The sequence below is a fragment of the Emys orbicularis genome, chromosome 2, assembly GCF_028017835.1.
Source record: "Emys orbicularis isolate rEmyOrb1 chromosome 2, rEmyOrb1.hap1, whole genome shotgun sequence".
Taxonomy (NCBI): domain Eukaryota; kingdom Metazoa; phylum Chordata; order Testudines; family Emydidae; genus Emys; species Emys orbicularis.
Genome location: NC_088684.1, coordinates 143,005,790 through 143,033,507, shown reverse-complemented (window position 1 = coordinate 143,033,507; position 27,718 = coordinate 143,005,790). Strand labels below are relative to the sequence as shown.

The following is a 27,718-nucleotide window of genomic DNA, read 5'->3' as shown; positions in this document are numbered from 1 at the left end:
GACAGGACTACTGTACCACACTATAGAGTAGAAGGAAAATATGAACAAACCTTCACCTTATACTCAGATCACACCTAATCTGAAGATGGGAAAAAAATTGGTACTTAATAAAACAACCTTAAAACTTTTCTTGTTCCTTTCTAGGCATTTTCACCCAGCCAGCTAGCCATCTGCTCTATCTTACACAGCCAGTCATCCCTCCAGGTATTTATACAACTATCTACAGGCATTCATAGCATTAGTGCCCTAGATATTTACACCATAGCATCTGAGCTACTTGCTGTTGCTTTGACGGGGTTCATTCTGGGCCCAGCTGTGTTAAACTACCAGAGGGGAAAGCGTCTTCCTGGGATATTTCTGGTCCAACAGGGAAGTGGAGATACTAGAATTTTCACAAGTGAATGTTCTGTCCAGCAAGAGTTCCTGCCCAAATTTTGCTGAGCTCTGGATAATTCGGCCCAGTATCTGACCTGACCTCTAGGCCTTTTGACCTTTGCCCATCCCACTAAAACACCATCTGATTAGACACATTTGCAGAGTGGCCAGTGGAGCGTTAGCTGCAGGGAGAGGAGAGTGCACCAATGGGGCGCGGTTCTCCATGTGCCACTTTGGAAAGCGGAGACATATTGCATGACAAGGGGGATGCAGAAACACCGTATTACCTGCACGTGCCAGATACACAGACAGCCTGGGGAATTCGCTACATCAGCAGCGCAAGGAGCAGGAAGGACATTTTTTCCATTATGTGCAGCATTGTGCAACCTCTCAGGTGCATTATGGTTGGGCTTTCCCTTCCGCCCACTCCTTTCTCTGACTGATGAGATCTGCTATGGCAGCGTGGTCTGCTATGATCTAATATGCCATAGCAATAACAAAACCTTAGAGGACTGGAATAGCGGGGGAGCCCTGGGCTGGAACAGCAGGGGATTCCATGAGTTAGGACTGTGGTGCACTGGCAGAGCTGGGGGGGGATCCCAGGAGTGGACCGACACAGCAGGAGGTGCTACAGATTAAGGTTGTGCCCCCCATGTTTTGATAGTGTCAGCGTTTATGAATAGCGTAATGAATGGTGTGTGGGTGCTGGGTGCAGTATTGGTGACCTGTGATATGCAGGAGGACAGACTAGATGATCTGGTGATCCTTTCTGGCATTAAACTTTATGACCTTTAATAGCTGTGACTAAATGACCAGGCTGTTTGGAATCTGTCTGGCAATGCAATAACTTTTGAAGATAAGGCCCAATTCTCTTCTCATCTGCAGCAGTCGGTGCGACTGTTTACGTTGTGTTTTTTTTTCTCTTGGTTTTGCACAGGTGTATCTGCAAACCCCTAGTGAAAATGTGCTGCGCCGATGTAAAATGTGAAGCTGGGATACATTTTCCAGGATTATGTTCTTAGTAAAGCCTAACTGCTGCCCCCTAGTGTCCACTTTTTGTTATAAACAATAACATCTGGACAGCAGTGCAATGTAGGTATGGCACAGACATATCCCTATTCAGACCCAGTTCTAGAGGGTGGGCGTGGCTGCCAAACCACTATGCTGCTCACTGACTGGCTGGTTTTAATTTTTGTTCGGCCGCTGAGGAAATTGGTGGAAGTCAGGAGGGGGCTGAAAATGTTTTCCACCCTGGCTTGCAAAACAGCGAAGGCCGCTCATGTCTCTGTTCACCCTGATTCAAGCCAAGTTCTCTTTAGCTTTGGGAGAAGAGCACCACTTCACTCTCTCTAACGAGCGTAAAAGAAACCAGTGTTTAATTAGAAAAAAAACCCAACAAGTTTCCATACTTATGTTACAAATGAGACCTTGATTATGAAATCAGAAAGAAAAAAAATAATCTAATTTGCACCCTTTACTTGTTCCTGTCTCTCATTTGGGATAATGAAGACACACTGCTCAATTTCATTTTTTCTAACAATCAGGTTCTGATCAATTTCACCTTCAGGATCTCATGCATCAAATCCAATGCTGCAATCTTTAGTGATACAAGGGGGATCCTGATTTGCTTTAAAAAGCCTAGTTTCCATTAGAATTAAATTAAAAAAAAAAAGGGAACATTTGTACCAGCCTTTTTGTTTAATAAAAGCTCAGTTTTTACAAAGTCCAAAATAATGAGACCAACTTAACGTGACAGTGTCCCTTTGAATAAAAGTTCTATCTGATCTTTACAATGTCATGTTTCAGAACAGACTCACTGGAGTTACACCAGGGCTGAATTTGACTCGTGTTTCAGAACCTAGCTAATGACATACATCTGGAATGGTGCAGCACAAAAGCTACAAGCCAGAAAAATCTGAATGCAAGACTGATGTCTTATCTTTAACTCACACTGGTTCCCGTTTGGAAGTTTAACCTCTGCTTACCTATTTCCATAAATCACGACATCCAAATATAGTTACACTAATGGGAAAAGACTGCAAGGCCCTGTACACAGAAAGAAGATCCTGACAGCTGGTACTACACACGCAGTACACACAGGAACATCCATCTCTGTTTTCTTTGTGGGCATCATGAATTTCATGCTGCTGGGTACACATCAGCCTATTTGATAACTGGGACTGGTGGACAGAGTCAATCAAGGCAAAGGAAGGCCTTGCCCCCTTCACTGAGGAAGGGGGCCCAGAACCTAGAAATCAACAGCTCATAGGGGACAAAAAAAGAAACAGCAGGGACTGGTGTGCAGGTCACAGCCCTGGAGGCTAAAGTCCTCTTTTTATCTGCAGAACAGGGGTAGCACTGACCAGCTTTTCTCGCCCTTCCTTGGAAGGGCTCACTAGGCAAGAGAGGGAGGAAGCTCAGTCCTTGGTTTCTCTACCAGTGAAGGGATCAGTTTATGTCAATTCTCTTGACAGTTTTGAAATGAGACTGAGATCTCCCAGCTCTGCCAACACAGGCACCGCGGGGCCAGCAGACAGCAACAACCTATGCTGGATTTGAACCAGCGACTGAGTCAACCTCCACTGTGGCTTTTGCCAGTTTGCATCATACACTTGGTCTGGTTACAAGTGATTGTATGATTCAGGGGACTTAGGGTCTTTTATTTCCTACTCTGTTATCGACAGATGCTATTAACAGACACACACACATCCAACCCCCTAACTGAACGCAGACCTCATTTCTCCAATAGACTGTAGCAGCGTGTTGGCTCATGCAAGCACCATCAGCCATAGTACGGGGCCACAGTAGAAGAGGCTGGAGAGAATCACAGATCTTTAAAGACAGTCTATTTTCTAGCCTGATCCGCTGGCCGATGTAGTGCTTCCTACAGCAAGTTAGACAGTGATTTTTATCTAGCTTTGTTTTAAATCTCCCAAGCAAGGGGGTGACGCCACTGCCCTTGAGAGGAGATTTATACCCTTTCATGTATGTTCTCTCAGCAATGATGGGGAGTTATTACAGCTTGTGTAGACATACCCAAGTTAGCTTTAATCTAGCTTGCTTGGGTACTGGAGCAGTGGAGCTGCTGGCTGCTCGAGGAGTTATCCAAGGTTCCAGATGGGCTTGTACAGCCTGTGCTGCTGCTGTTTCACTGCCCTAGTATCCGAACTAGGTAGATTCAAGCTGGCTCAGATATGTCTGCTCAAGCTGCAGTCATACCCTGGGATTGCAACACACCCATAAATCACCCCTTTGCAGAAGGCAAGCACAGGCCTGATGCCCCATTTAAACCCCTGTGATTTAAGCGGCCGATGGGCTTGTGCTTGCCCCCTCTGCACAAGGGTGAATTCCACCCACAGAGCCCAGGGTTAGAATTTTTCTTCCCCCGATCAGCCTGAATTTTCCCTCCCTTCACCCCGTTGCTCCTAACTAGACCCTCTCCGGTTGCCTGAACCAATTCCGATTCCTGCCTGGCGTTCACACCCGTGGAGGTGCCGGACTCCAACAGGTTTGGGGGCAGGGCTTAGAACTGGGGAGGGATGATGAGCCTGTTAAATGTCATTTACCTGCGATCCAAGTCTGAACCGTTAGGAGAGGAATCAGAACGCAAAGCTCCAGCTGGAGGACCTCTTTCCTGAAGGGAAACACAGATGCATATGAAACCGTTTCAGGGTGAGGAAGGAACAAAACAAAAACCAAAAATCCCCCAAGACCATCCCAGTTAGAGGGAAAAGGCTGGCGCTGCACTGTGGAACCTCCAGCAGCTCTGAGACCTCAACCATGAAGTTCAGTGAACTTGCATGGTCATCTCTCTCCACCCACTAATTAGGGGGAGAAAAAAACCCATTGGAAATGCTGCATTTTTAAATGAATACGGCAACAAAGGGGAGGGAGCGTCAAAGACACAAATGAGAGTTAAGCATCCAACTCTCTGCTGAATGTCGAGGTGCTTTTGTGTCTTTGGAAATCATCCCCTAATTGATGCGAAAGGGAAGACCTGGCTACAGAAATCTGCTGCTTTTACCTCCCGTGCGGTCTTTGAGTCCCGATTCACCTGACTAGGTTTTCCTTTTAAATTTCTAAACCCACTTTTTCAAGCATGGGAGCCTCAAGTTAGGTGCCTAAATAAGGATTTAGGAACCCAAGTAAAATGTTGCTGAACGCCTCTAGCACCCACGGATTTCAGTGGGAGTTGTGGAGGCTCAGAAACTCAAAGTCCAGCCACTTTTATTTAGGTGGCAAAATGTGGGTTTAGGGAGTTTAACTTTGGGCAAATAACAAAAAACTAGAGGAAAAGCAAAAAGGAGCTAATCTCTGAGAGTTAGTAAATGTAGGGTCAAAGGGTGCAATTTTTAAAAGTGTCTAAGTGACTTAGGAGCCCAAGTGCCATTTTCAAAAGTGCTTTTGGAGTTAGGAGCCTAAACTGCATTAAAAGTCGATGGAAGCTAGGCTCTTAAATCACATAAGTGCTTATTCTTTGGGGACAAATCTTGATCCCATTGAAATCAGTGGCGAAACACTCCCTAACTGCAATGGGAACAGGATTCTGCTCAAAGAATTGGCATTGGTTTCCTCACAAACAGGAAAAATAAATCCACCAGCTAGCCACAAAGTCGACACTCTGTAGGCCTGAGGTTCAACCTTTCAATCCAGATGCAAACTGCTCCCAAGTTCAGGGTTGCTGAGATCCTCTTGATGGAGAACCATGAAGGAAAGGCATGTTTATCAGACAAAAGGGAAGGGAAGTTCAGTGCACGTCACAATTCAATCGCTGGCCTTCCTGCTGAGATTGCCACTAAGCTAGTGCCAATGATGATGTTGGCCTCTATCCACTGGGAACAGAACTAGACTCTTAGCTTGTCTTTTATAGGCAACAAAACACCCCTCAGATGGTATCAGCTCTGCATCACAGTCTAGCCAGGCTGGCTTCAAACCTGTCTCCTCAAGCCAAAAGGCTCTGTGCATCCTATTGCCAACCCACTGATCAGTAGAATTTGTCTCTACAAGGCTTGCAACAAAAATGGAGACCAATTGCCTCAGTGACACTTGAAGGACAATGGGTCAGAGGATTGATCCTGAAAGGAGTTTCATTCTTGGAGAACACACTTGGGAGACTCCGGGCTCATTGGAAACAGGACTATTTAGAGAGACAATAAATATCCTGAATCTCCATCTAAATAGGAACCGGAAGCCATAAATGGGGTGCCATTTGGATAAAGCCTGGAGTCCGCATTAGTTGTTGACAATGGCAAGTCCAATTCACCTCCCAATAGAGGATTAAATGTTATGGTTAGGGGTTTTCAAAGCAGCCTAAGGCAAAAAGGTGCCCAAATCCCACTGGGAGTTGTGACCTTAAGTACTTTAGTCCTTCTGAAACCCCATAAGAGATTGTCCCATACAGCGACCATGAGGAAAGAGAGAAGAAACCATAAACAATGACAGCTACAGAGAACCAGACGTGAACGCTGACCATTTATGTCTCTTCCAGGAGAAGTAAAGGCCTTTCCCTAATATCCCAGCAAAAGCAGGGTCACCCCATGTGTCAGGATACCACAGTGTGGAATAATTTATCGGTTCTAAGAAGTTCAGCCTCCATATGACTGATGGCAGGGGACTCCCATGGTATAAGGTGGATCAGATGGACGTGAGGGGCCAAAGTCAGGACAGTAACTGAATTTAGAGCTGGTGTCTCTTACGCCTTCCACTGCTCCCCTCAGTGTGCAGCCTGCACCAACTGAGACTCAGCCAGTCAGACATGTTGATGGGTAACTTAACACTCCCCAGACATCACCACATCTGGATTTTGCTCACTGAACCTGAGGGATTCCAAGAGGGTGAGTGGAAGATGGTGTAGATCACACACCGAGGAGACCACACAGTAAAGTATGCCAGCTTTAAGTCCTCAGACTCCACCTCAGAATCTGGCTCATTGAATTTTGGCCCAGCCCTTCCCCTCACGGGGCAGCTGAGTTGCCAATTCCCATTACGAGCACTGCTAGGAACTGGATGCAAGCGCTGCGCCTCCAGCCCACTCACATACAAGAGAGACGGGCGCAGCTACCAGCATTGCAGAGGTTGGACCTTTCAGGCGCTTGGAGTGGAGCGGAACTTGGGAACGTTCAGAAGCAAGCGTTGGCTCTCCACCAGTCTCCCCCCCAGAAAAAGGCACATTCCAAATAAGCCAGCCCTGTACCAAAGTGACAAGATAACATTTTACTGAAGGACTCGGGCGTCCCTCTGACGTGCAGTAGCCTGGGACAGAAGAGACGGCAGAGGGGGAGGGCTATTAGCACAACTATCTTTCAAGAATGCAAGGGAGTCACCTTTATCCAACATCTATTGTGCACAAATGCAGCTTTGGTTAATGATTTTCCTGGGCTGTCACTGCTTCCTGTACCAGGCTGCAATGGCAGAGGGCCCAGGCCCAGAGAAGACAGAATGAATGTTTCCCCCAAAAGACCTGTCATTTCAGGTGCTGAGCACCTGCAGTTCCAACAGAGCTCGGCACGGGCCCAACACTCCTGAAAACCACGTCCGAGGTGCCCGAAGTTGGGCAGGCAAAATCAGAGGCCCCTTTGGCTGTTGGTCACTTGCCTGTCGTCCCACAGGGAGACGGTACTGAAGCGAAGGCTAGAACCCAGGTCTCTTGAATCCCAAACCATCTGGCATTTTTGAATCTTTAACAACAGCAAGCCGCACTTTCCACTTCGCCAGTGAACTTTGTGCAACACTTTACACCCATTAACTAACAAAATTCTCATCCTCCACCCCTGCTGTGGGGTAGCTAACAGGTTATCCTCTGCATATTTCCATATGGGGAAATAGGCACAAGAAGGTTCGTTCTCCATCCAGTTTCTGATAAACGCACCCATCACTATGGTCAAGTGACTTGCCCAAGGGCATGCAGTATGTCAGTATCAGAGCCAGGATTAGTTCTATGGAGTTCCTGGTTCTTGATCCACCTGTGGGCTGGTAACCCCAGAGGAACAGGTTCTTGTGAGAGGTTTCTGGCATTCCTAGGCCAAGAATGCAGAGTTTTCAGGCAGCAAAACAATTTTAAAATCAAGTTTGGATTTAAAAAGCAGCTGAAGGATCCGTGTGTGTTCTTTTCCTCAAGCCTGTTTGCGGATCTCTTATCTACACATATCTACAGCTTCAAAACAAGCCAAGCACCTGCAGCGGGTTACTTTGATTAGTCACAAAATAGACCAAGATGTTGAGGGTTAGTAAGTGGTAATAACGTTAGAACCTAAGCACTGTACTTACTGGTAATGCAATGGATACCATTTTGGGGGTCTGATTGGACGGGTTCCATTGGGATCTTTATAACTGAGGGTGTTGGGAACCGAGGCTGGGAAAAGAGTGGGAAGAGCCAGTGAATACAATGATTCATACAGACATGTCCGGGGTTAGCATGCCTGAAAACATACTCATGCCCTTCCGCATTAAATGGATCATTCTCATGCATATGGCAGAAGGCCAGGATTTTCAAAGGAGTCTAAAGGATTGGGTACCCAGTTCCCATTGAAAATCCCATCCTAGACATCTATGTATCTATTTGCATGGTGGAAAGATCAGCATCAGTAACACCAATTAACATTAATCAGGGTAATATGTTGCCTGCCCATAACAATAGCTTACATTTCTCACACCATTCATGCTAAAGGATACCATTAACTATGGTAAAGCCATTTATCTGAAGTGGTTTGGGGACATCAGAAACATCTGGCTAAACAAGGGGATTGGATGAGAGAGTTACATTACTTGGTAAATAATTCACATAAGTGGACATAACTAAGATTAGAATAAGCAAGATTTCTGGGTCAGAGATATTTGGATAAATGAGATTCTCCTACACACAGAAGTCACCCTCCACTAAAATGCAGCCAGCTCTGGGGGGAGGAAGGGGGAATGTGGCAGCTCCTTAACAATGAATGCTATGCATCAGTTTAAGACAGGCAGTGAAGAGAACCATTGTATCCAATTCAAACCGCAAGGGGAGACTACACAGGTAGAATCAATTGGGAAATAAACCATGGAGTTTGTAAAGCTCGGATGTGTCTACAAAATTTCATCCAGACGCTTAACAAAAAACACAAGGAGTTTGGCGATCAGTTTATGCCCAAAAGCATAAGCTCTAATGGCCCTTGTAACTTTTACCTTAGCTAGTCGTTTACCTGTCACTGATAGTTTTAGTCATATAAATGCCTCCTCCTTTAATTCTTACTGAGAAAATTGCTTCAATACTACCCTGCAGAGGTGAGTTCCACAGGTTAATTATGTGTTGAATTAACCAAGTATGTCTTTCTATTCATTTTAAGTGCGTTGTTTTTGAATGGATTATCCTAGCCTCTTGAGTCTCCCACTCGACTGAAGTCCTTCCCTTGAGGCTTCTAATCATTTTGGTTGCTAGGTCTTTTGAGGATGAGGTGACCAAAACTGAACACAACATTCAAAACATATTTGAAAGCATCCTTTATCTCAAAACTGCTTGCCCAGGCCCCTATTCGAGACAGCGCTCAAGTCCCATTGAAGTCAAAAGGACTTAAGCACATGCCTCAGTGCTTTCCTGAATCGGGTCACCCGTTAGGTGCTCTCCCTCACCCTTCCCAAACGTGCTGATGGGCAGCCACAAATGGGACCGTGGGTGCCCAACTCCAGTGGAAGCTGGGTGCCTACTGCCCTTTGTGACTCTCCCTTTTACGGGGTAGTGTAGTTGGAGGGGTCTGTTTGCATCCAATAGTCCTTTCTGTTCCTGGCCCTTTGCTGACAGTCCAGCCATCAGATTTTTGTTTTCCCTTCTCTTCCATTTATATAACACTAAGTGGTGCTAGTCACTGTTGCATTTTGCCTTAAAAATCCTTTACTGGAAGTGCAGCTGTCTCAGAGATACGGTCAGAAGAAGAATCCACAGGAGGGGTTCCATTAGCTCCCAATCTCTATCGATAACTCCGCTAAGGATTTCCAAGGCTAACGCTGGCGTTTTGGTAGTTCGGCCACATGCTTTTATTACTCAGGTGACAGAACGTCTCTCTTACGTACAGCTGCATGCAGCCTGCAGCAAGGGCTCTAGACATCCCTTGAGACACGTGCAAGACTGTCAATAGTGCTAACAGATGTTCTGCATGTATCCTTATCATGGGGCTAATGGACTTCCTTAGCCTGGAGGTTGTTTATTGTAACCCTGCAATAACATTTGGAGAGACTTGGAACTAGGGTTGCCAACTTTCTAATCGCACAAAACCGAACACCCTTGCCCCGCCCCCCTACGCCACCCCTTCTCTGAGGCCCCACCCTTGCTCACTCCAACCCTCCCCACTCTATCACTCGCTCTCCCCCACCCTCCCTCACTCGTTTTCACCGGGGTGGGTCAGGGGGTTGGGGTGCAGGAGGGGATGAGGGCGGGGGTTGGGGTGTGGCCAGAAATGAGGGGTTCGGAGTATGGGAGGGGGCTCTGGGATGAGGCAGGAGTGTGGGAGGGGGGTACGCACTCTAGGCTGGGGGTACAGGTTCTGCGGTGGGGCCAGAAATGAGGGGTTCAGGTGCGGGAGGGGGCTCCAGGCTGGGGCAGGGGGTTGGGGTGCGGGCTCCGGGAGGGAGTTTGTGGGAGGGGGGTGTCTAAGGGCTGCCGGAGCAGGTGCAGGGTGCAGGCGGTGGGAGGGAGTTTGGGTGTGGGAGGGGGCTTACGGCTGGGGCAGGGGTTTGGGAGGGAGTGCGAGGAGCAGGATCCAGGCGGTGCTTACCTTGGGAGGCTCCCCAGAAGTGGCAGCATGTCCCTTGGCTGCAGCTCCTAGGCAGAGGTGCGGCCAGGCAGCTCTGTGCAGTGCCTCCACCCGCAGGTGCCGCCCCCACAGCTCCCATTGGCTGCGGTTCCCAGCCAATGGGAGCTGCGGAGCCAGTGCACGGGGCAGGGGCAGCACACAGAGCCCCCCGGCCGTCCCTCCGCCTAGGAGCCAGAGGGACATGTCGCTGCTTCTGGGAGCCGTGCGGAGCCAGGTAGGAAGCCTGCCAGCCCCACCAACCGGACTTTTAACAGCCCGGTCAGCGGTGCTGACCGGAGCCACCAGGGTCCCTTTTCGACTGGACGTTCCAGTCGAAAACTGGACACCTGGCAACCCTACTTGGAACACAAACTGTATTTCAAGTGCAGTTCTACTCAAAGAGTGACTGTGTAAGAGATGGTACCTCCTTAGCAGATCTGCTCCCTGTTTGTGTTGGAGGTAGCCCTGCTCAATTTAGTACTATAAACAGGTATTTACTGATTTTGATTCCCATTATCCCTTCAGAGCCAACCCTGCCTTGAGAGAGGGAGCTGGATTGTATTGCTTCTTCTGCATCATCTACAGAATTGTTTAAGTTGCAATCAGTTGCATTTGGGGCTCCTCACTGAAGGACTGCGCAGGGTGTCAGTCAGGGGAAAATGTGGCTTTATTAGGGGGAGATGTGCAAGTTCCCAGTTGCAAGCGTTGGCAGGTTGGGAAAAAAAACCCTTCTCAACTTGGAAATTGAGCACACTGAATCTGGAAATCAAGGAGACAATAACGACACCATCTACCTCTTCTCAAGCACCTTTCATGAGTAGATCTATAAGCGCTTTACAAAGGAGGTCTGTATTGTTCTCTCCATTTTACAGATGGGGAAACTGAGGCACGATAATGATGGACCCTCACAATACCGTTTGGACAGAGCTATTTTTCAGAACAGAACTAAGGGCCTCATCGGTGAGTGACATTAACATCCCTGAACATCTACAACACTAATGGACTGTAAGCCCCTTGCTGTTCCTCCCGAGCATGGACACACCTCATCCTCACTCTCCTCTTCCCCTTTGTTGCCTTTCTTCTTCTTCTTCTTGTCGTCTTCCTTCTTTTTCTCTCTCTCGGGGATGATGTTATCAATCCAGGCCAGGTCGTGTTGGGAAAAGACGAAATCCAGCATTTTCCTCACTAAGATTAAGGCTAAAATCTACGGGGGGGGGGGGGGGGGGGGGAAGAAGGGAGAGAGATTTAAACAACCGCTGCCAACGCGGACAGAGCAGATCCAGATTCGGGACTAGATTCCATTGAACAAAACAGGCCAGACTCCGAATGGCGCTACAGTGACAAAACACAGTGGGGGAGGGGCAGTTGCGGGGCCGACCAGTGCAGAACAGAGAAGGGGGCATGGAGCTTCTGGCTGAGGGCACCAAGAACAGCTGCTATCCTCTCAGGACGCGCTATGGAACCTTGGCAGCCCCACAGAGAACCATGGCTGGTGACACAAAACACTCCCCATGCGGGAAACTTTATGGAACTTAATGGATCTGCATCAGAAGGGCTGAAGTGACTCGAACCAAGGGATTCAAGGGATGTCAAACCCCAGGCTGACACCTCCTTTCATCTTTGGAGAACGCACCTGCTAATACCTAGGGTGATCAGATGTCCCGATTTTATAGGGACAGTCCCGATTTTTGGGTCTTTTTCTTATATAGGCTCCTATTACCCCCCACCCCATCCTGATTTTTCACACTTGCTGTCTGGTCGCCCTACTAATAGCGGTCACTTCATGGAGTGCTGACTGTGTCCCAGGAAGACAAGCTAGTCTCTTTAGTTCTAACTCAAGGATACGGTGAAAGGCTGAGCTAGAGGGAAGCCAGGAAGATCAGCTGATAGAAGGCTTTTGACACTCAGAAAAACAGACCTGCTGCCTTAAGGCTCTGGTTTTTAAAACTAAAGACAAAGCCCAGGAAGATCAGTGGTTGTATCCCTATTGGGGATGGGGCAGAGGGGACTGCATGGGGACCCCAGCTGCTCACCCCCTCCCCACACCATCTGTCCCAAGGATCTCCCGAGTGAGCGTGGAGACCCTACCATCACAGGGAAGATAATAGCCGCCACAGTGGACTTCAGGACCCAGAGGATGGCTAGGCAGATGATCTGCACCAGGGTGAAGAGGTGGATCCGCCGCAGGGGCACATGGCGAAGGAAGGCGTAGTCAGGCTGGTGCTTGGCTGGCATCAGGAAGAGCTTGCAGCGGTCCCAGAACTGCCAGGGAAAAGCAGCACGTTATTCGCCATCCCTGAGTAAAGGCTGAGCTGGGCTTGGTTCTGAAACGAGCAACTGTCAAGTGCTCCATGCTGGCTGAAGAGGAGAGTGCTGCACGGACACCTGCTGAAGGTTTTGGTTCAGAATGGTCCTTACTTGGCCCAAAATTAGGCCAACTTCCCACTAAGTCCAATGGGAGATTTGCCTGAATGAGGACTTCAGCTCTAGCCCAATGGGCTGCTACAAAGATTTCAAGGCCAGAAGGGACCATTGTGATCAGCTAGTCTGACCTCCTGCATTACACAGGCCAGAAAACTCCCCCCGAATAATGCCTTCTGAAGTAGATCAACTCTTTGTATCTTTTACACGATACGCTCTCAACTGGAGAGGGTCATTGCAATCCAGTTTGTGGTTGCACATGTTAAGACTGGGTAATTGGACCTCATGCTTCAGGGCATATACTGATTGTCACTAGAGGTCAGGAAGGAATTCCAGCCCCCATCTACCTCCCTGCCAAATGTATCACTGTATGCCTGGCCAAGTGAATTATTGGGTAAGAGTTGGGGGGGGGGGGTTACCTTCCTCTGAAGCCTCTGGTATTGGTCACAGCTAGAGACAGGAGCAGGATCTGGAAACCCTATGTTCTAATCATATAAAGCATTAACCAGGAAAATGATCTTTCCTTGTTTGTGCAGTGCTAATACTCATTGGTGGTTTCCACAAACAAACTCTTCAGTTCGGATTTATGCTCCCGGGAGCTAAAGCTATGGCATCCGCCTTAAAATAGTTTCTGAAGTTCAGACCATATTAACCTGGAGCCTAATTTTAGCTTAAATATAGCTTTAACCTCCATTTCAAAAAACAACAACAAAAACCAACAAAACAAAGTGATTAAGACTCAGTGGGCCAAATTCCTTTCCGGTAACACCATTACAGTCAGTGACATTACACGAGGGATAAACTCTGTCCCACTATGTTTAAACTGAAATTATCCTTAGGGTTAACATGAATTGCATGTCAAAAAATCCTGGTTGTCATTTAAGGAATTGCTGTATATCATATATCCGGAGGGCAGCTCCTGTCCAACTGACCCAACCTCACTTCTGTCCATCCACCCTTCATCACTGTAGTATCTGAGCACCACAAGAGCTGGGATGTTTGCGTTCAGACACCACCCTGCAGAGCTCGGAGTGAAGCAAGCGGGCGTGAGTCCCATGGAGGGCTTTGCTGCATCCAGGGCTCCACTGCCAGCTAAATCCAGCAGCGCTCACAGAATGTTCCCAGAATGACCAATTCTTGGTGCTGAGCCAAAGGCTCTTTAAAAGCTCAACGTTTTAGTAATTTCAAATATGGCCTGATTACATTTCAGCCTCTCCTTTCCAGGAACAGCCCTTAATCAGTCAGGCAATAAACCATGTGTCTGGATGAGTCAATCTCCCTGCACCTTGTCGGACCTTCACTCGGGCTCCAAGTTGTGTGTCAGTTTCCCAATGCAAGGCATGTCTGCAGCTGATGGGCAGGGGTGGATTATGCGCCGGAAGGGAAGAGGGATTTGAGAAAGCTTTTCCACCATAAGCAGAACGACGTTCATAGCATCAACCACTGCCTTCTCCCTCTCCCCCAAGCAGAGCTTTCTATAACTGAGAAAGGGCAAAGATCCAGAGACTCCCTGAAATTCTCTTACGGCCAATCTTCTTTATGTGGAAAATGCTCAGATACTATGCTGATGGGCCACAGTACCAAACCCTAAGACAGACAGAGGTCTCAGGAAATGTATCCCATTTACTCTCAGTGCTCTGAGCCTCCCCTTGACCACAGATCTCTCTAGCAATTGGAAGGATCCAATTCCGCCCTTACCTATACGGGAGTTGCCTGTGGGTCCATTCAGTTTCCTCTGCAGCCAACTCATTAGTATGAGCAATAGATGATTCCGTTTTATCAAAGTGGCGTAAACAGATGAGGAGGAGAATGATGGGGACTGGGAATATGGTAGCAGCACATGAAGGGAACAAGCTCAGTAGCACAGATTAAATTCTTACCTGAATGCCATTCAGAGAGGCAACTCCCATGTAGAGAAAGACACCATACAGCACCGGCATCGGAATATACTGCGGGCAGAGGAAAAACAAGCACGCAGTGCTTAGATGTCTCCTGTGAACTACTGCAGAAAGGGCATTTCTAGCAGTGTTTGTCCAGAACGACAACCTGGGGAAATCCTGGCTGAAAAACAACCCTCGTCCATAATCAAGCAGATAGATGCTAGAGTGACAGGGTATTACCGATACCATATAGAGAAGAGGCACAACGAATGCCCGGGGTTGCTTCTGGGGAGATGCAGCCACACGCTGTCCCTTACTCAAGTCTCAATTGAGCCCTACATTTGGAGGTTTTTTTCCCTTTTGTAAAAATGTTCAAAGTTTTCTACTGCGCTTGACTTGAAGTGGCCCACATCTGAGCCGAGCACACAGGATACAGCTCTGATGTTTTGCGGAGGCCAAGCCAGACCTGTAAGGGGCCGTGTCACCACCTGCCCGGTTACTCTGAGTGCCGTGAAATGCTATGCTGGTCTGGCTCACAGCCCTGACACAGAGCGCCAGCAGGCAAGCATGCAGGTTACCCCCTGGCTTCCCCTGCCCAGTTCTTTTTTGCAGCATGACCCCAACACCCTCCCAGTCCTGAATTCCCCCCAAACCATCTGCCAGCGTGACGCTCTGCTCATGTTACCAGAACTGAGAGTTACTGGGTACATCTACACTGTGATAAAAGACCCATGGCACAGCTGCGGCTGGCCCAGATCAGCGGAGCTCGGGCTATGGGGCTTTAAAAGGGGCTATAAAATTGCAATGCAGACGTTCGGGTTCAGGCTGGACCCTGGGCTCTGGGACCGTCCCTGACACACCAGCTCGTCTGCCTTGCCAGCAAACTCTTCAGTACTCTGCCAGGCCAAACCTTGCCTTCAGATAATAAACAGTGACCCCCAAGTCTCAAGATCCCCAGAGACACTTCCCTGCAGCGTCCAGCCTCCTCCTGGGTCACTCACAGAAGTTATTAAGTTCGCTGCTCCTTTAAAGAGACATGAACAGCAGTTTCCTAATTGAAGGGGATTTGACAATTTCAGTCACAGCACTGAATTGGTTTAGAGTAAAAGTGGATCGAGTATATTTAACAAAAGGACATAGGATTAAGGGATACCAGCAATAAAGATAGAAAGGATTGCCAGCAAACAAAGGTAAACATACACTTCTAAAATGAAAATTTAATTTCAGCCAGTTACAGTCTTTGTCTAAGCAGGTTTCTCATCTATGTTCAGTTTCCAGAGACTTTAACCCTCTTGGTTGAAGGATCCACTTTTCTCAGATGAACAAGAGGCCTGGCCTCTTATCTGCCCAGTAAGGAATAATTATGGGGTTCTCTCCCCTTTCTTTTCACAGGCCAGTAAACCTTGGAAAAGTATTCTTTGACAAGCAAGCCTAGCCAAAGGCCCCTTTCTGTGCTGACTGGTGTAGCCTCCATGCTGTCTTCCTCCCCGCGGGTGAGTTTTACAATGCAAATATTCTCTTCCCGCACCTTCGATACAAATGAATAGTCCACTGAATTTGGCCACATTTGGGGCAAGGTGTTGGCCTCTTTCCTTTGCCGGAAGAAAACCTGTTTATCGACTCCCCCTCGAGATGCCTGGTTTAAACACATTTTAGTCACATATTTTCGGCATATATTTATAAAGTCCTTTGTGGATTTACCATACACACATCATGCAATAATGTTAACGATCAGTGAGTTATTAGTTGTTCAAGGATATATTACCTGCCACCTTTTGGGTAAATATCACGAAAACAGTGCATTAGGTGTAGTGAGTGAGTCAGGCCTGAGATGCTGACATATTAGTGCAGAGGCGGATTACCATTTTGTGGGGCCCTGGGCAGAGCAAGTGGGGGCTCCTCCCCACCTCTTCCACCTGCAGTCGTCCCTTCCCCTGCGCTCCTGCTGGGGAGCAGGTCTGGGTGCGGGGGCACCTATTTTTCCGGGGCCTATCAATTGGCCCGGGGACCCTGGGCATGGGCCCCGTTGGCCCAGTGGCTAATCCACCATTGCATTAGTGAACCACCAAAGGCCACAATGTTTTACTACATTTAGGATCACTATTTGCTGTTTGAACAGGACCTAGAAAATCTGATGGTAACAGTTTGAAAATAATGGCTAACACTCATTTGTAAACCCTGTAACAGTCAAAGCCATCCTGAATTTATTTGGTACTCATATATCAAGAAGAGATTACTACTGTTATGGTCAACTGGTTAGTGTTCCTTCTATGAGACAGAAAGAACTGCACAACTGTGTGTCATAGGCCCTATATCACTAAAGAAGATTCTCCTTTAGCTCAAGTGGCAAGGAGAAGAAGGATCTGCGTTCTCTCCACATGAAGTTCTGAGTGACCATGGCACATAGCATAGCGAGCCAAAATGGGAGGGGAGCCAGGCTACGATCCAGTGCATGGGATAATATGCTGTGGGATTCCGAGACCCTTTTCTGACACAGTTATCCAGAAGACAAAATAAGCGCTTTCCACTGTATCCCAACAATACCTCACTGGGCCATTATTTCAGCACAGACCTGTATTCTGCTTGGTGGCTTATAGGTATCTGAATGCTGACTGGGCCCCTGGGCCTTCATCAGCAAACTGTGCAGTGAAGAATGTTGTGTGAAGTAGAAAGAGGAAATTTTACCTTCAGAATTGGAGCCAGGAAGACGGATATCCCAGTCAGGACAAAGACAATGATTCCGGTGACTCTCTGCTCCCTGGCAAAGAACAAAGACAGGCAGAGTGAAATGTGGCATCGGGTAGGACAATTTCTTGTGTTTGCCTTATGTTCCTACGATGAAATGAATGGCTGGGACATTGAGAACCAATGGGTGTGTGTGGGGCTGCTGGCCTGTCTCCCTAGACCAGGAAAGTCCAACACCATGCCCAGTCTCTAGGAGCATGATTTATTCATTCAAACACAAAACTCCCAACCTAAGCAGGCCGCAGGACCCAGAGGCCTTTCCCCATGCATCTCTTCCCCCTAACTCCAGCGCCTGCCACAAGCACTAACCTCCACCTCTAGCTCTCCCTCCTCCCAACTGAGCTCTCTCAGCCCTTCATAGAAAACACCTGACCCCTTCCAGCTGGGTCTGATCGAAACAGGCCAAGCTGGCCACAGGCCCGCTGGCCTTTAAAGATGACCCTGTTATAGTGCTAGATATCTATGGAGAGGAATCTAGACAGATGGACATATATGGGGATAGACAGCCAGCCAGCCTGCCTCTAGTTAGGTTTTCATTACAACATTCCTCTCTTCTGCTCTCTGCTCCTGTAGCAGTCTCCCTGGTGTGATCCTTAACTCCCTACTACTCTGGTCTGTTTGTCAGCCCATTTCTTTACTGAATTTCTCTCCCCCTCTCATAGCCTTTTCTTTGTGAGAAATAAAACCCAGAAACCTTTGAGGTCTGAGTCGAACTTTAAAACCCACAGCATTTGAGAGGATTCAGTATTAGGCAAAACAAATCCAGAGATTGCCTCGACCCCACTGGTCCTGCAAACGCCCCAGTTTGCAACATTTTAGAGGGCCTTAAAAGCACTTTCGTGGCACTCCCAAAGTCATCACATCACCAGACAGGAGTTTAGCTAAAGAGGGAAAGCCCGTATGTCCCACTGACTTTCAATGAGACTTAGCCTCCTTTTGAAGAAGGCTCTTTGGTAAATCTGCCAAATTTCAGCCAATCCTGGGCCTCTCCTTATTTTGCTGCTAGAGCTGCAGGGCTCCACATCTGTGGCAGGGTCTTTGGCTCACACTGAACTTAACCCTTGTGCATTCTGGCACACAGTATATTCTGGGTCTTTCCCTCTGCTGTGCTCCATCGTGACACATCTACTCTCAGCGGATAATGCTGCCACACCTTAAGCTACAGGGAGAGACCAGATGCTTGGGGACACCACCAGGGATAGGTTGAAATGCTAGTGTGAGGTTTCCTGCTCCTGGTCCATGTGGTCCAGAGCAGGAGCTGGATGGCATGGAGAGAGCATGGGAATTAGGGGGTTTCCATTTTAATTTGGCTGAACATTACAAGTTCCTATCATCTTCCTCCACACACACTGCCAACACAGCCCAGCCTCTGGGCCTGATTCTGAGCTCTGCTCTGGGGGTGTTTTACAGTCACTATGCATGGGAGTCAGTGGCTACAAAAGACACAAAGGGCAGGGGAGAATCTGGACTGTTACTTAGGTCTGCCCCTACTGCAAAGAGGTTTGGGGCAGGTGGGGAGGAAAAGGGTTTGCATGCTGCACCCTGCCCATTGCACCCAGAGGCTCTTAATGGAATCACTTTGCAGGCGCCCACAATTTACTGCCCTGCAATGAGATGGTGCAGAATACAGCTCTTCTGTGGAACATCGCATATCAACTATTGGAGGTGCTGGAAATGTGGCTCCCATTTCTGTAGCTAGAAACATGCCAGGATTACAACGTACCCGACCCGCATGCGGCTATGCAGTGCCCTTGGCCTCCGCTCTCCAAATCAAAGCAGCTGCATGCTAGACTTGGAAGTGAACGGATAGTGGCACGGCCTTGTGAGAGTCCTCACCTCACTCCCAGGAACTGTGGCTGCTCCCCTGGCGCGCTGGTCTCCGTCTCCATCCTTAAGCTGTCGATGTGGGCTATGGAAATGACCGTGGCAGCAACGTACCAAGGCAGCCCCATGAATGAGCACACGGCCATCAGGACCCCCACCCAGAACAAGTCCAGGTGATAGCCTGCCGCTTTCTGCAACAGAGTGGCAGAGCAGGTTTCTGGTTAGGCAACGGGGGCCTGGCCCCATCCTCTCTGCTCCAGAGTGTGAAATGTTTAACACAGCTTCCAAGTGGGGATTTTCAAGAGGAGACCAAGGGAGCTCGGCACCCAGCTCCCATTGAGTTTCAGTGGAAGTTGGAGGCCAAACTCCCTTCAGTTCCTTTGAACATCCCTATCTAAAGACCTACAGAGACTGAGCTTTTCTCCCTTCAATTTCAGAAGTGCTCTAATTTCACCAAAAAAACCCAATGAAATGTAAGGGGTTTACACCTGAAAATAGAACCAGTTTGAGGAGAACATAGGAATTATTATTTATTTGTATTCACGCAGCTCCTAGGAACTCCAGTCATGGACCCTTGCTGTGCCTGGCACTGTACAAACAGAACAATAAGACAGTTCCTGCCCCAAGAGCTGATTCTCTAATTGCCAGATTGGATCAGACCAGCAGTCCACATTGCCCAGCATCCTATCTCTGACAATGGGCAGTATCTGCTGCTTCAGAGGAAGGTGTAAGATATCCCCGCATGGACAATTACGGAATCATTTGCAGTTGCATCCCTGACCTCCTTTTAGAGTTTGGCTTATATCCCTCCCATACCTTATTATCTTGATAATTAAAGAGCTCAGTTTTTGCAGCTAATCCGTGGTATTAAGATCCAAAAGGTTAACAAAACAGCCATAGTTTTAGTGGCCATATGGTGGGTGACACGCTGGAATTCTGTTGTAGTAGGACCTTGCTAGTTCTCCCTTTGATAATCTGCACAATGCAGAGCTCACATCCAAAATCCCTATCGCCTCTCCACATTTCTCCAAGATTTAAGATTCATTTCTTCAGAGAACACACTTTAGAATGCACAAGGACACACCACACTTAAATAATTACAGCTACCCTGCCTTTGTTGAATAAAAGGAGCAGCACAGGATTCATGAACTTCTTGAATCCCACCTAGACCCTAGTTTTGAGTAGCATAGTCCTGGCCTTCTGTCCAGGGGTGAAGCTCACCCCAATGAACAAATGGATAGGTAAGCACTGATTCCAATCAATAGAGTACCAAATTCTACCCTTACATGTGCCGTGTTACTTCTGTTGAAGCACATGTATAATCAAGGGTAGAAGATGGCCCAGTTTCTGGTCTTCTCTATGGTTCGTTGAATAGGTTTACATCAGTTCATAGAATCATAGAATATCAGGGTTGGAAGGGACCTTAGGAGGTCATCTAGTCCAACCTCCATCTCAAAGCAGGACCAATCCCCAATCTGACAGATTTTTTTTGCCCCAGATCCCTAAATAGCCTCCTCAAGGATTGAACTCACAACCCTGGGTTTAGTAGGCCAATGCTCAAACCACTGAGTATCCCTCCAGATACTGTTAAAAGCCATACCCTCAGTTTGTGCTCCTTCCTATTGACTATGACAGCTGTGATTTGCTGGTCCATGAAGATCAAGATGGTAACCAGCAGAGCTGGAAGGGCGCTGGCCAAGTAGATCCACCATGGATTCTTACCGAATGGGAACACAAACCATCCTCGATCTAAGCGAGTGGGCTAAAAACAGAGCAAGGCAAGGGTTATTGCATGCTGCTTTCTGACTCCGGGTCATAAAAATTACATTTCAGGAAAATGCCATTGCATTTGGGCAAATTTGTATGAAATCTTGGAAGAGTACGAAAACCTGAGTCTGTTGGGAGTGCAATCTTGTTCCAGGACAATCGGTACCTAATCCACATTGGGAACTGACCGCCACCCTCCTGAGCCACTGGATAACCATTCTAACCCACAATCACAGTGGGGGGAACTGGCTAGCAGGTACGCACATCACTTCCCCCACCGGATGGAATTAGAATTGCTCAAATGTGGGTCATAGCCACAGGCACTGTGCCACTAACATTCAAGAGATCCTCCTTGAGCTCAAGTGCTAGGGGCCTGGGCTTTGGCAGCCGGAAGTGCTGCGGGCGTTCTGTCTCCCTTCCAGCATGGTTTTCTGAACGACCCTAGTGCAGAGCATAGTGACAAACATTGTCTCATTGTGTCTCGTGCTCCCCCTATCTATTTACTGCATGGCCCGGTCTACACTACAAAGTTTTACCAGCATAGCTATGTTGGTTAGGGGTGTGAAAAAAAACACCTCTAACAGACACCGCTATGCCGACAAAATGTGTAGTTACAGCTTATAACAGCAAGAGTCCTTTTGCTGGTATACCCTGCGTCTCCACAAGGGGACTCTAGCCAGTGTAGTGTAGACACGCCCTGAGTCACAGACCACGTCTACACGAAGAGCACTTTCCTGATATGCTCTATGGGCAAAGCGCTCCTGGCATGGATATTGCTTATGTCAGCAAAGCTGCACTCTGGACTGGCATTGTTAAACCCTCCCGCACGAGGGAAACAAGCTAGATTGGTAAAAACGCAGCTTAGCTGTGTCTACACTAGAGGCTTTTAGTGGCACTACTCTGTCGGTCAGGGATCATACCTCTTCACACCCCTGCAGTGTAGACATAGCTTTATGCTTAGGCTTGGTCTACACTTAAAAGTGAGGTCAACATAGCTACGTCCATCAGGGGTTCCTTCCACCACCACCCCTCCAGGCGCTATTATCATAAAATAATTAACAGTAACAATAAATAACTGACATCCTAACACAGCTGCAGATTTGTAACAATACGCATATTGTCAGAGAACGCTGAATACTTCGAAAGGGACGCTAGTTCTTTTACCTTAAAATCAGTAGGCACTTGCAGTTTAGGAGTATTCAGTCCAAACAATACATCGAGACCAACAAACATTAGTATGGACATGAAGATAGAGAAGTCACTAATAAGTTTACGTAGCTACAGAGAGAGGGAGAGAACACAAATCAACACAAAGAAAAGGCAGAAAAGTGGCGGAGTTTGAGCATTAATCAGAGAATGAAAATAATTCATGTGAGACGCAGTGTTAGCTAATTCATTTCAACAGAGAAATGGAATGGATATTTACTGATATCAATATCATCTTGCTTCAGCAGGGGTCGGAGTCATTCCCTAGTGAATCATGAATATCTACCTAAGGTACTCATATGGACTCTGTTACCTTGTGAGCACCTCCCATTCTTTAATGGGGATGCTATAATCCCCATATTACAGAGGGGAAACTTAGGCACAGAGAGGCTAAGTGACTTGCCCAAGGTCACATAAGAAGTCTGTGGCAGAGCAGGGAATTGACCACAGGTCTAGTCCAATCCTGGCTCCCTAACCACTGACCCAACCTTCCCATCCCCTGCTCTAATCAATGTATATTGTGTGCCAGGGATAAACTTCTTTCTATGTGATGTTTGCACATATAGCACTGAGGCTGGATGTTCAATGTCCATAAATTTGATGACTGGGGGAGATGGGGTGCTCAAGAAATGTTTTTGCCAATAATTTCACCACTGAAAAAATCAGATCAGCCAATAAAGTGTCTTGGAAACTGAATCCCTTTCATACCATTCCTAATGTAGCTGTTGAAGGACAGTCTCAAGGGTTAGCTGGAAAGGAATTGGAAGGGACAGAAATCAGGAGAGAAAAGAACCTCAAAACCGCTACATTCGAACCTTAATTATACTGGGAACATGCAGCTTTGGAGTGTCCAGGCCAAACCAGGCATCTATTCCACAGAACAGCAGAATGGAGAAGACAATGGAAAAATCAGCAATGAAGGCCCTGACCTGGAGGCAGATGGGGTTGGGAGGGAAAGGCTGGTTAAACAGGGTGGCTTACAGATCTCCAAGCATGCAGTACACCACTGGGACATTAAGAGACAAACAGGCCCGATCTCCTTCTCATCCAGGTGTAACTCTGTTGACGTCAAAGGAGTTACTTTTGATTTTCACTGGTGTAAGTCAGAGCATCCACACCAGCCTTACCAGTTCTCATGATTTTATTATTAAATCCCAAGCTCCTGGAGTCATGTGAATATGTGAGACTCTCAGCTTTCATTTAAATGTTCCTAGTCCTTCTGGTTGTGGAGAAAAGCTTGGAAATGTGACCCAAGCGCAGCTTAAAAGCTCACAAATCAGAAGGGAAATTAAAATAAAACAGTTAAAAAAAAAGCTTATGATTTCAGGTTGGCAATATTGGCATATTGTTTTATTAAAACATCAAATCCTCAACTGAAATCTGGAAGAGGGTTTTTAAATGGCAGCAACTTGTAGTTTTTAGCAAGTTAATGCAAAGTTTGAAGAAAGTTCATTTATCAGATGTAGAAAAAATAAACCCAGAAACATGGATCAGCCTCTATTCCTCATAATTGGCAGAAATATCAGCCAGTGGTGGCTCGGATTCTGCTACTTTTAAATGAATTGTATGCATAGAAAAAGTTCAAGAATCTTTTAGAGAGATGCAGACTTCACAGAAATGGGAAGTGAAAAGTATATGGGCATCTTAAATTTACCCTGAATTTTAAATGTTGTTAAAAACTTGCCATTATAAAAGGAGCTAAGACCAATAAAAGGACAACTCAAAAAAGGCCTCCCAATGAAAGCAGTATGCAGTGTTTGCAGCCCAAATATTGCTACATCTGAAAGTGAAATAGGCCATAAATAAAAGCAAAACTGGCGTCATAGATTTTCCTTGTCCAAAGTAGGTGAAATGCAAAAAACTCAACAGAGAACATCCATAGCAAGAAGCAGACGGGATATTTAAAATTCTTTCATGTTTAATAATTTAAAGGACACCTGCTGGATAGGTTAAGCTCAGAATTTTGTTGTTGTAAAATAAAGTGTGTGGAAGGGAAGGCTAAAAGCTAATATGAAAATGTTTGCATGGATTTCTATAAAATAAAATTAATCTTCTGTACTCTATTGCACATTCTTTTGAACAGGTGTCCAATTACAAGTCATGGGGCAAGCTAAAGAGATGTTCATAATAATAAACCCCCCAAACCCCCAAACTAGAAATCTTGCATGCTTCTACTTCTTTTTCATATTCCTCCCCCCATGCCCACTCTGACCCGCACATTTGTTCAATAAGACCCTGATCCTGCAATTAGATCTACCCAAATCTGTGCCTGTAGAGAAGCCCTCTGACTTTGATGGGGCAACACACAGGCATAAGAGTCTGTCCATGCAGATCCAAATGCAGGATTGGAGGCCAAGATCTGTATTTCAAGTTCCCCATGTCTCTCTGAAAGGGACCAGCTTACAACTTATGGTGGAAACTGAAATATAGATGGGTTTCATGGTCTTTGTATTTTTTCTTACCTTTGTAGGAAAGTAGCGACTGAACTTGAATTTCTTCAGCGTTACAGTCATGGAATAAGTCCCAAAGAAGAGGATGAAGGACATGAGGGCTAAGTCAGGAACAAATTTACAGGATTTCCCTACTAGGCTTCCGCCATACTTTAGACATTCCTTCTTACTCAGCTGGGTCCAGTCCAGAGCTGTTACATTAATAGCATTGTACTTGGAGTCGAAGTGTTGAAGAGAATAAACCAAAATATTATTAATACATTGAGCAATTCTAGTGTGCAGGCAAATGCAATTAGTCATATGGCACTGCTTAGGAGCGCCACTATAATTCTGCGGAAAGTTAAAGCGCGCCATCAAACATACAGTGCAACACATCACCGTCACCCGTAAGAACTTGGCTCAGAATCAACTTTATTTCAGAATTTGTAGTATTCAACGTATTTCCTACAGTAAGTATAAGGATAACTGTAAATAGAAGTAACGATATCCCTTTATCCAACAGCAAAATTGGCAAGTTTTTAAGGGTGACCACTGTCGTGACATTAAACGTCAGCGGCGCTAAACCAGATAAGAACCATGTCTCTTAATAAGCAACAGAGGGTCCTGTGGCACCTTTAAGACTAACAGAAGTATTGGAGCATAAGCTTTCGTGGGTGAATGCCCACTTCGTCAGACGCAAGTAATGCCTCATTATGCTAGCAGAGCACCTCACCCTCCCTGATTGAACTAACCTCGTTATCTCCATACTGATTTATACCTGCCTCTGGAGATTTCCATTACTTGCGTCTGACGAAGTGGGCATTCACCCATGAAAGCTTATGCTCCAATACTTCTGTTAGTCTTAAAGGTGCCACAGGACTCTCTGTTGCTTTTTAAAGATTCAGACTAACACAGCTACCCCTCTGATACATGTCTCTTAATAATAAGGCACCCAGAGCTTATCTGGTGCCCAGGTATTAAAATTTTTTTCAAGAAGTGCCTAGTGATTTTTGGATCCCCAACTTGAGACGGCTAAAAAGGGCCTGATTTTTGGAAAGTGCTCAGCACCCGCCTGTGAAAGTCAGACCCCTTTAAGGTATCTCAAGTTGAGCACCCGCAACCTGGGGCCCCCAGAATCACTCACAACTTCTGAAAGTCTTGGTCATTGTTTGTATCTTGGCTAGGGTAAAATACACACCAATAGAACAGTAACAATCTGTCCCATGGTCTTGGATTCTCTACTTATTCTAACTTGAGTGTAGACAAGCCCTAAACTGGTTTATAAACTGGTGCAACTTTTCTAAGGGCTTGTCTACCCTTGAAAGTTAACTTGGACTAAGGTAGGGTGTGAATTTAAAGTCTAATAGCTACTCCTGAATAACCGTGTGTAGACAAACCCTTGCTCTGGTGCATGTCCCATGTGGCTGGGAGCTCCTTAAGCCACAGCACACAGAGTTTCACTGGTTTAACTTAAAGTGTGATTTTAAATTGAGTTAAACCACTGTGGAGGGTCTTTTTTCGGTTTAAACCAGGCTCATTTCAATTTCAAGTAAGTTAGCTAGGAACAGCTTTAAATTCAACTGAAATAACCTGCTCTTAAATGGAAATAAGCGTGTCCATGCAGAGGTTTGCTCTGGTTTAAATAAGCCAGTGCAAGTTTGTGCATAGAGAGGCCTCACATTCAATGGTGAGGTACATGCTTTATAAGTGCTTGACTAATTGTGTATGCACTGCATACACAGCCACACAGCGGAGATTAACTAGCCCAGCGTGCACTGCCGTGGATTCTTTGGCGCAGTCTGTTCTTTGGTGGTTTATAATATCCTGGTTGGGCACGTGAAGGGATGTCGCCAGGCCATTGCAACTGGAACGAAGAGACACACGGTTCCCATTCCGCTCCTTCCCCAAAGCTGAACGTTAATTCCATGCCGTGATTTAATTCATTCGGTTGGCAAGTCATATAACTAAGAAGTTGATTTCTAAAGCGATCGCTGTAGGCTTTGATAGCATCCCTGGAAGAAGACTGAGTGACTGCTTTAGCTGGCGGATCCCCAGTTGTCCCACTTTCTTAGCCCAGAAAGAAAGTAAGGATCCAGAGGGCTCAGCTACCCCCTACTTGAATATACATAAAACAAAAGTACTTACCACAGAAATGTTAGTGTTGTTTGGTGCCAGCGGAGCTGAAGCATTGAACAATGTTGTATTCACTGCAGAAAAGGAGTTTGTTATTAAGGTTTTATATATATAAAACAAATAGTCAAATTCAATCCAGCATGGAAATCCTGTTTAAGCCGAGCAGACCCTGCTGGCTTGAACCAGTAACCGCCCTTCCATTCCCAGGAGAGAGCAAAAAACTCTGTGTTCAGTTCCCAGCAAGGGTTACCTAGTGTCCCACACAGATGTGGGCCATTTAGACAGCTCTGCCTACATGGAAGGGAAAGAATGTAATGAAGTCTAGGATAAGCACATTATTACAGACCTGTTGGAAAGGGAGGGGGATGGGACCCAGGAGTGAAACCAGCATGAAGGGAAGAACACAGATTTTGGGAGCTAGAATGTAAACCCTGGTTCTAATTCCAGCAGCGACTTCTCCCAGATTAATATGGTGTGTGGCCTTCCATTTAGACCAGAAAATGACCCCTCGAGGGCCTCATTAGCAACTTGCCAGGAGCCCCAGAGATGCACTTTATTGTAAGAAAATGGAACAGATTGCATCTTACTTCATTATCCGAGGACGGGCGGCCCATGGAGACTACAGGTCCCATGGTGCAACACGTCATCTTAGGTCATGTGACCTCAGACTCAGCTCCCATGCATCTTGGGATTTGTGGTGTCAGTGGGCTTCCCCTTCACTTTAAATGACCACATTTGGTCCATGGACCACATTTGGCTGCAACCTAGGCCACTGTCAGAAGTGTTGCCTCTCAGCCTAAAGAAAAGAGTGGCCATATAAAAGAACCCGTTTTGGTTTTCTGGGTAGCTCCCAGGGAGATATACCAATGGGAGCCCCCCCCCCCCCAATCAAATCAAGCAATGCCCCCTGCCATCCATTAGGAGACCTCTCCCAGCTCCCTGAATGCCCCCTCAGTTGTTCATTGTGTTCTTTGCCATTATAACATACAGTTGTGCTTACCACCAATTCAGAGAACGCATGACGCAGATGGGGTCCCTTCTTCGAAGCCTTCACTTTTCTGGATGTGGTATGGGGAGGGGATCATATTTTGAAAGTTAAGATGTCCATCTGAAAGAATTGCCATTCTTGGGGGAGAGGGCGCTGGAGAGAACCCAATGTCTCTTTCTCCTGGAGGGG

At 46.8% G+C, this 27,718-nt stretch overlaps 1 protein-coding gene across 1 annotated transcript in view; it reads right to left on the bottom strand.

Annotated features, from left to right (window-relative positions):
• Positions 1-3,974: 3,974 nt before the first annotated feature.
• SLC4A5 (solute carrier family 4 member 5) overlaps positions 3,975-27,718 on the bottom strand; it is a 114,534-nt gene continuing 90,790 nt past the window's right edge. The window contains exons 16-27 of the mRNA XM_065399333.1: positions 26,554-26,615; positions 24,442-24,642; positions 22,795-22,908; positions 21,938-22,051; positions 20,607-20,768; positions 19,019-19,197; positions 17,123-17,195; positions 14,438-14,506; positions 12,225-12,398; positions 11,179-11,340; positions 7,642-7,726; positions 3,975-4,009 (exon numbers count right to left, since the gene is read on the bottom strand). Of these exons, the coding sequence (XP_065255405.1) occupies positions 3,975-4,009; positions 7,642-7,726; positions 11,179-11,340; positions 12,225-12,398; positions 14,438-14,506; positions 17,123-17,195; positions 19,019-19,197; positions 20,607-20,768; positions 21,938-22,051; positions 22,795-22,908; positions 24,442-24,642; positions 26,554-26,615 (1,430 nt within the window). The remainder of the gene's footprint in view (positions 4,010-7,641; positions 7,727-11,178; positions 11,341-12,224; positions 12,399-14,437; positions 14,507-17,122; positions 17,196-19,018; positions 19,198-20,606; positions 20,769-21,937; positions 22,052-22,794; positions 22,909-24,441; positions 24,643-26,553; positions 26,616-27,718) is intronic.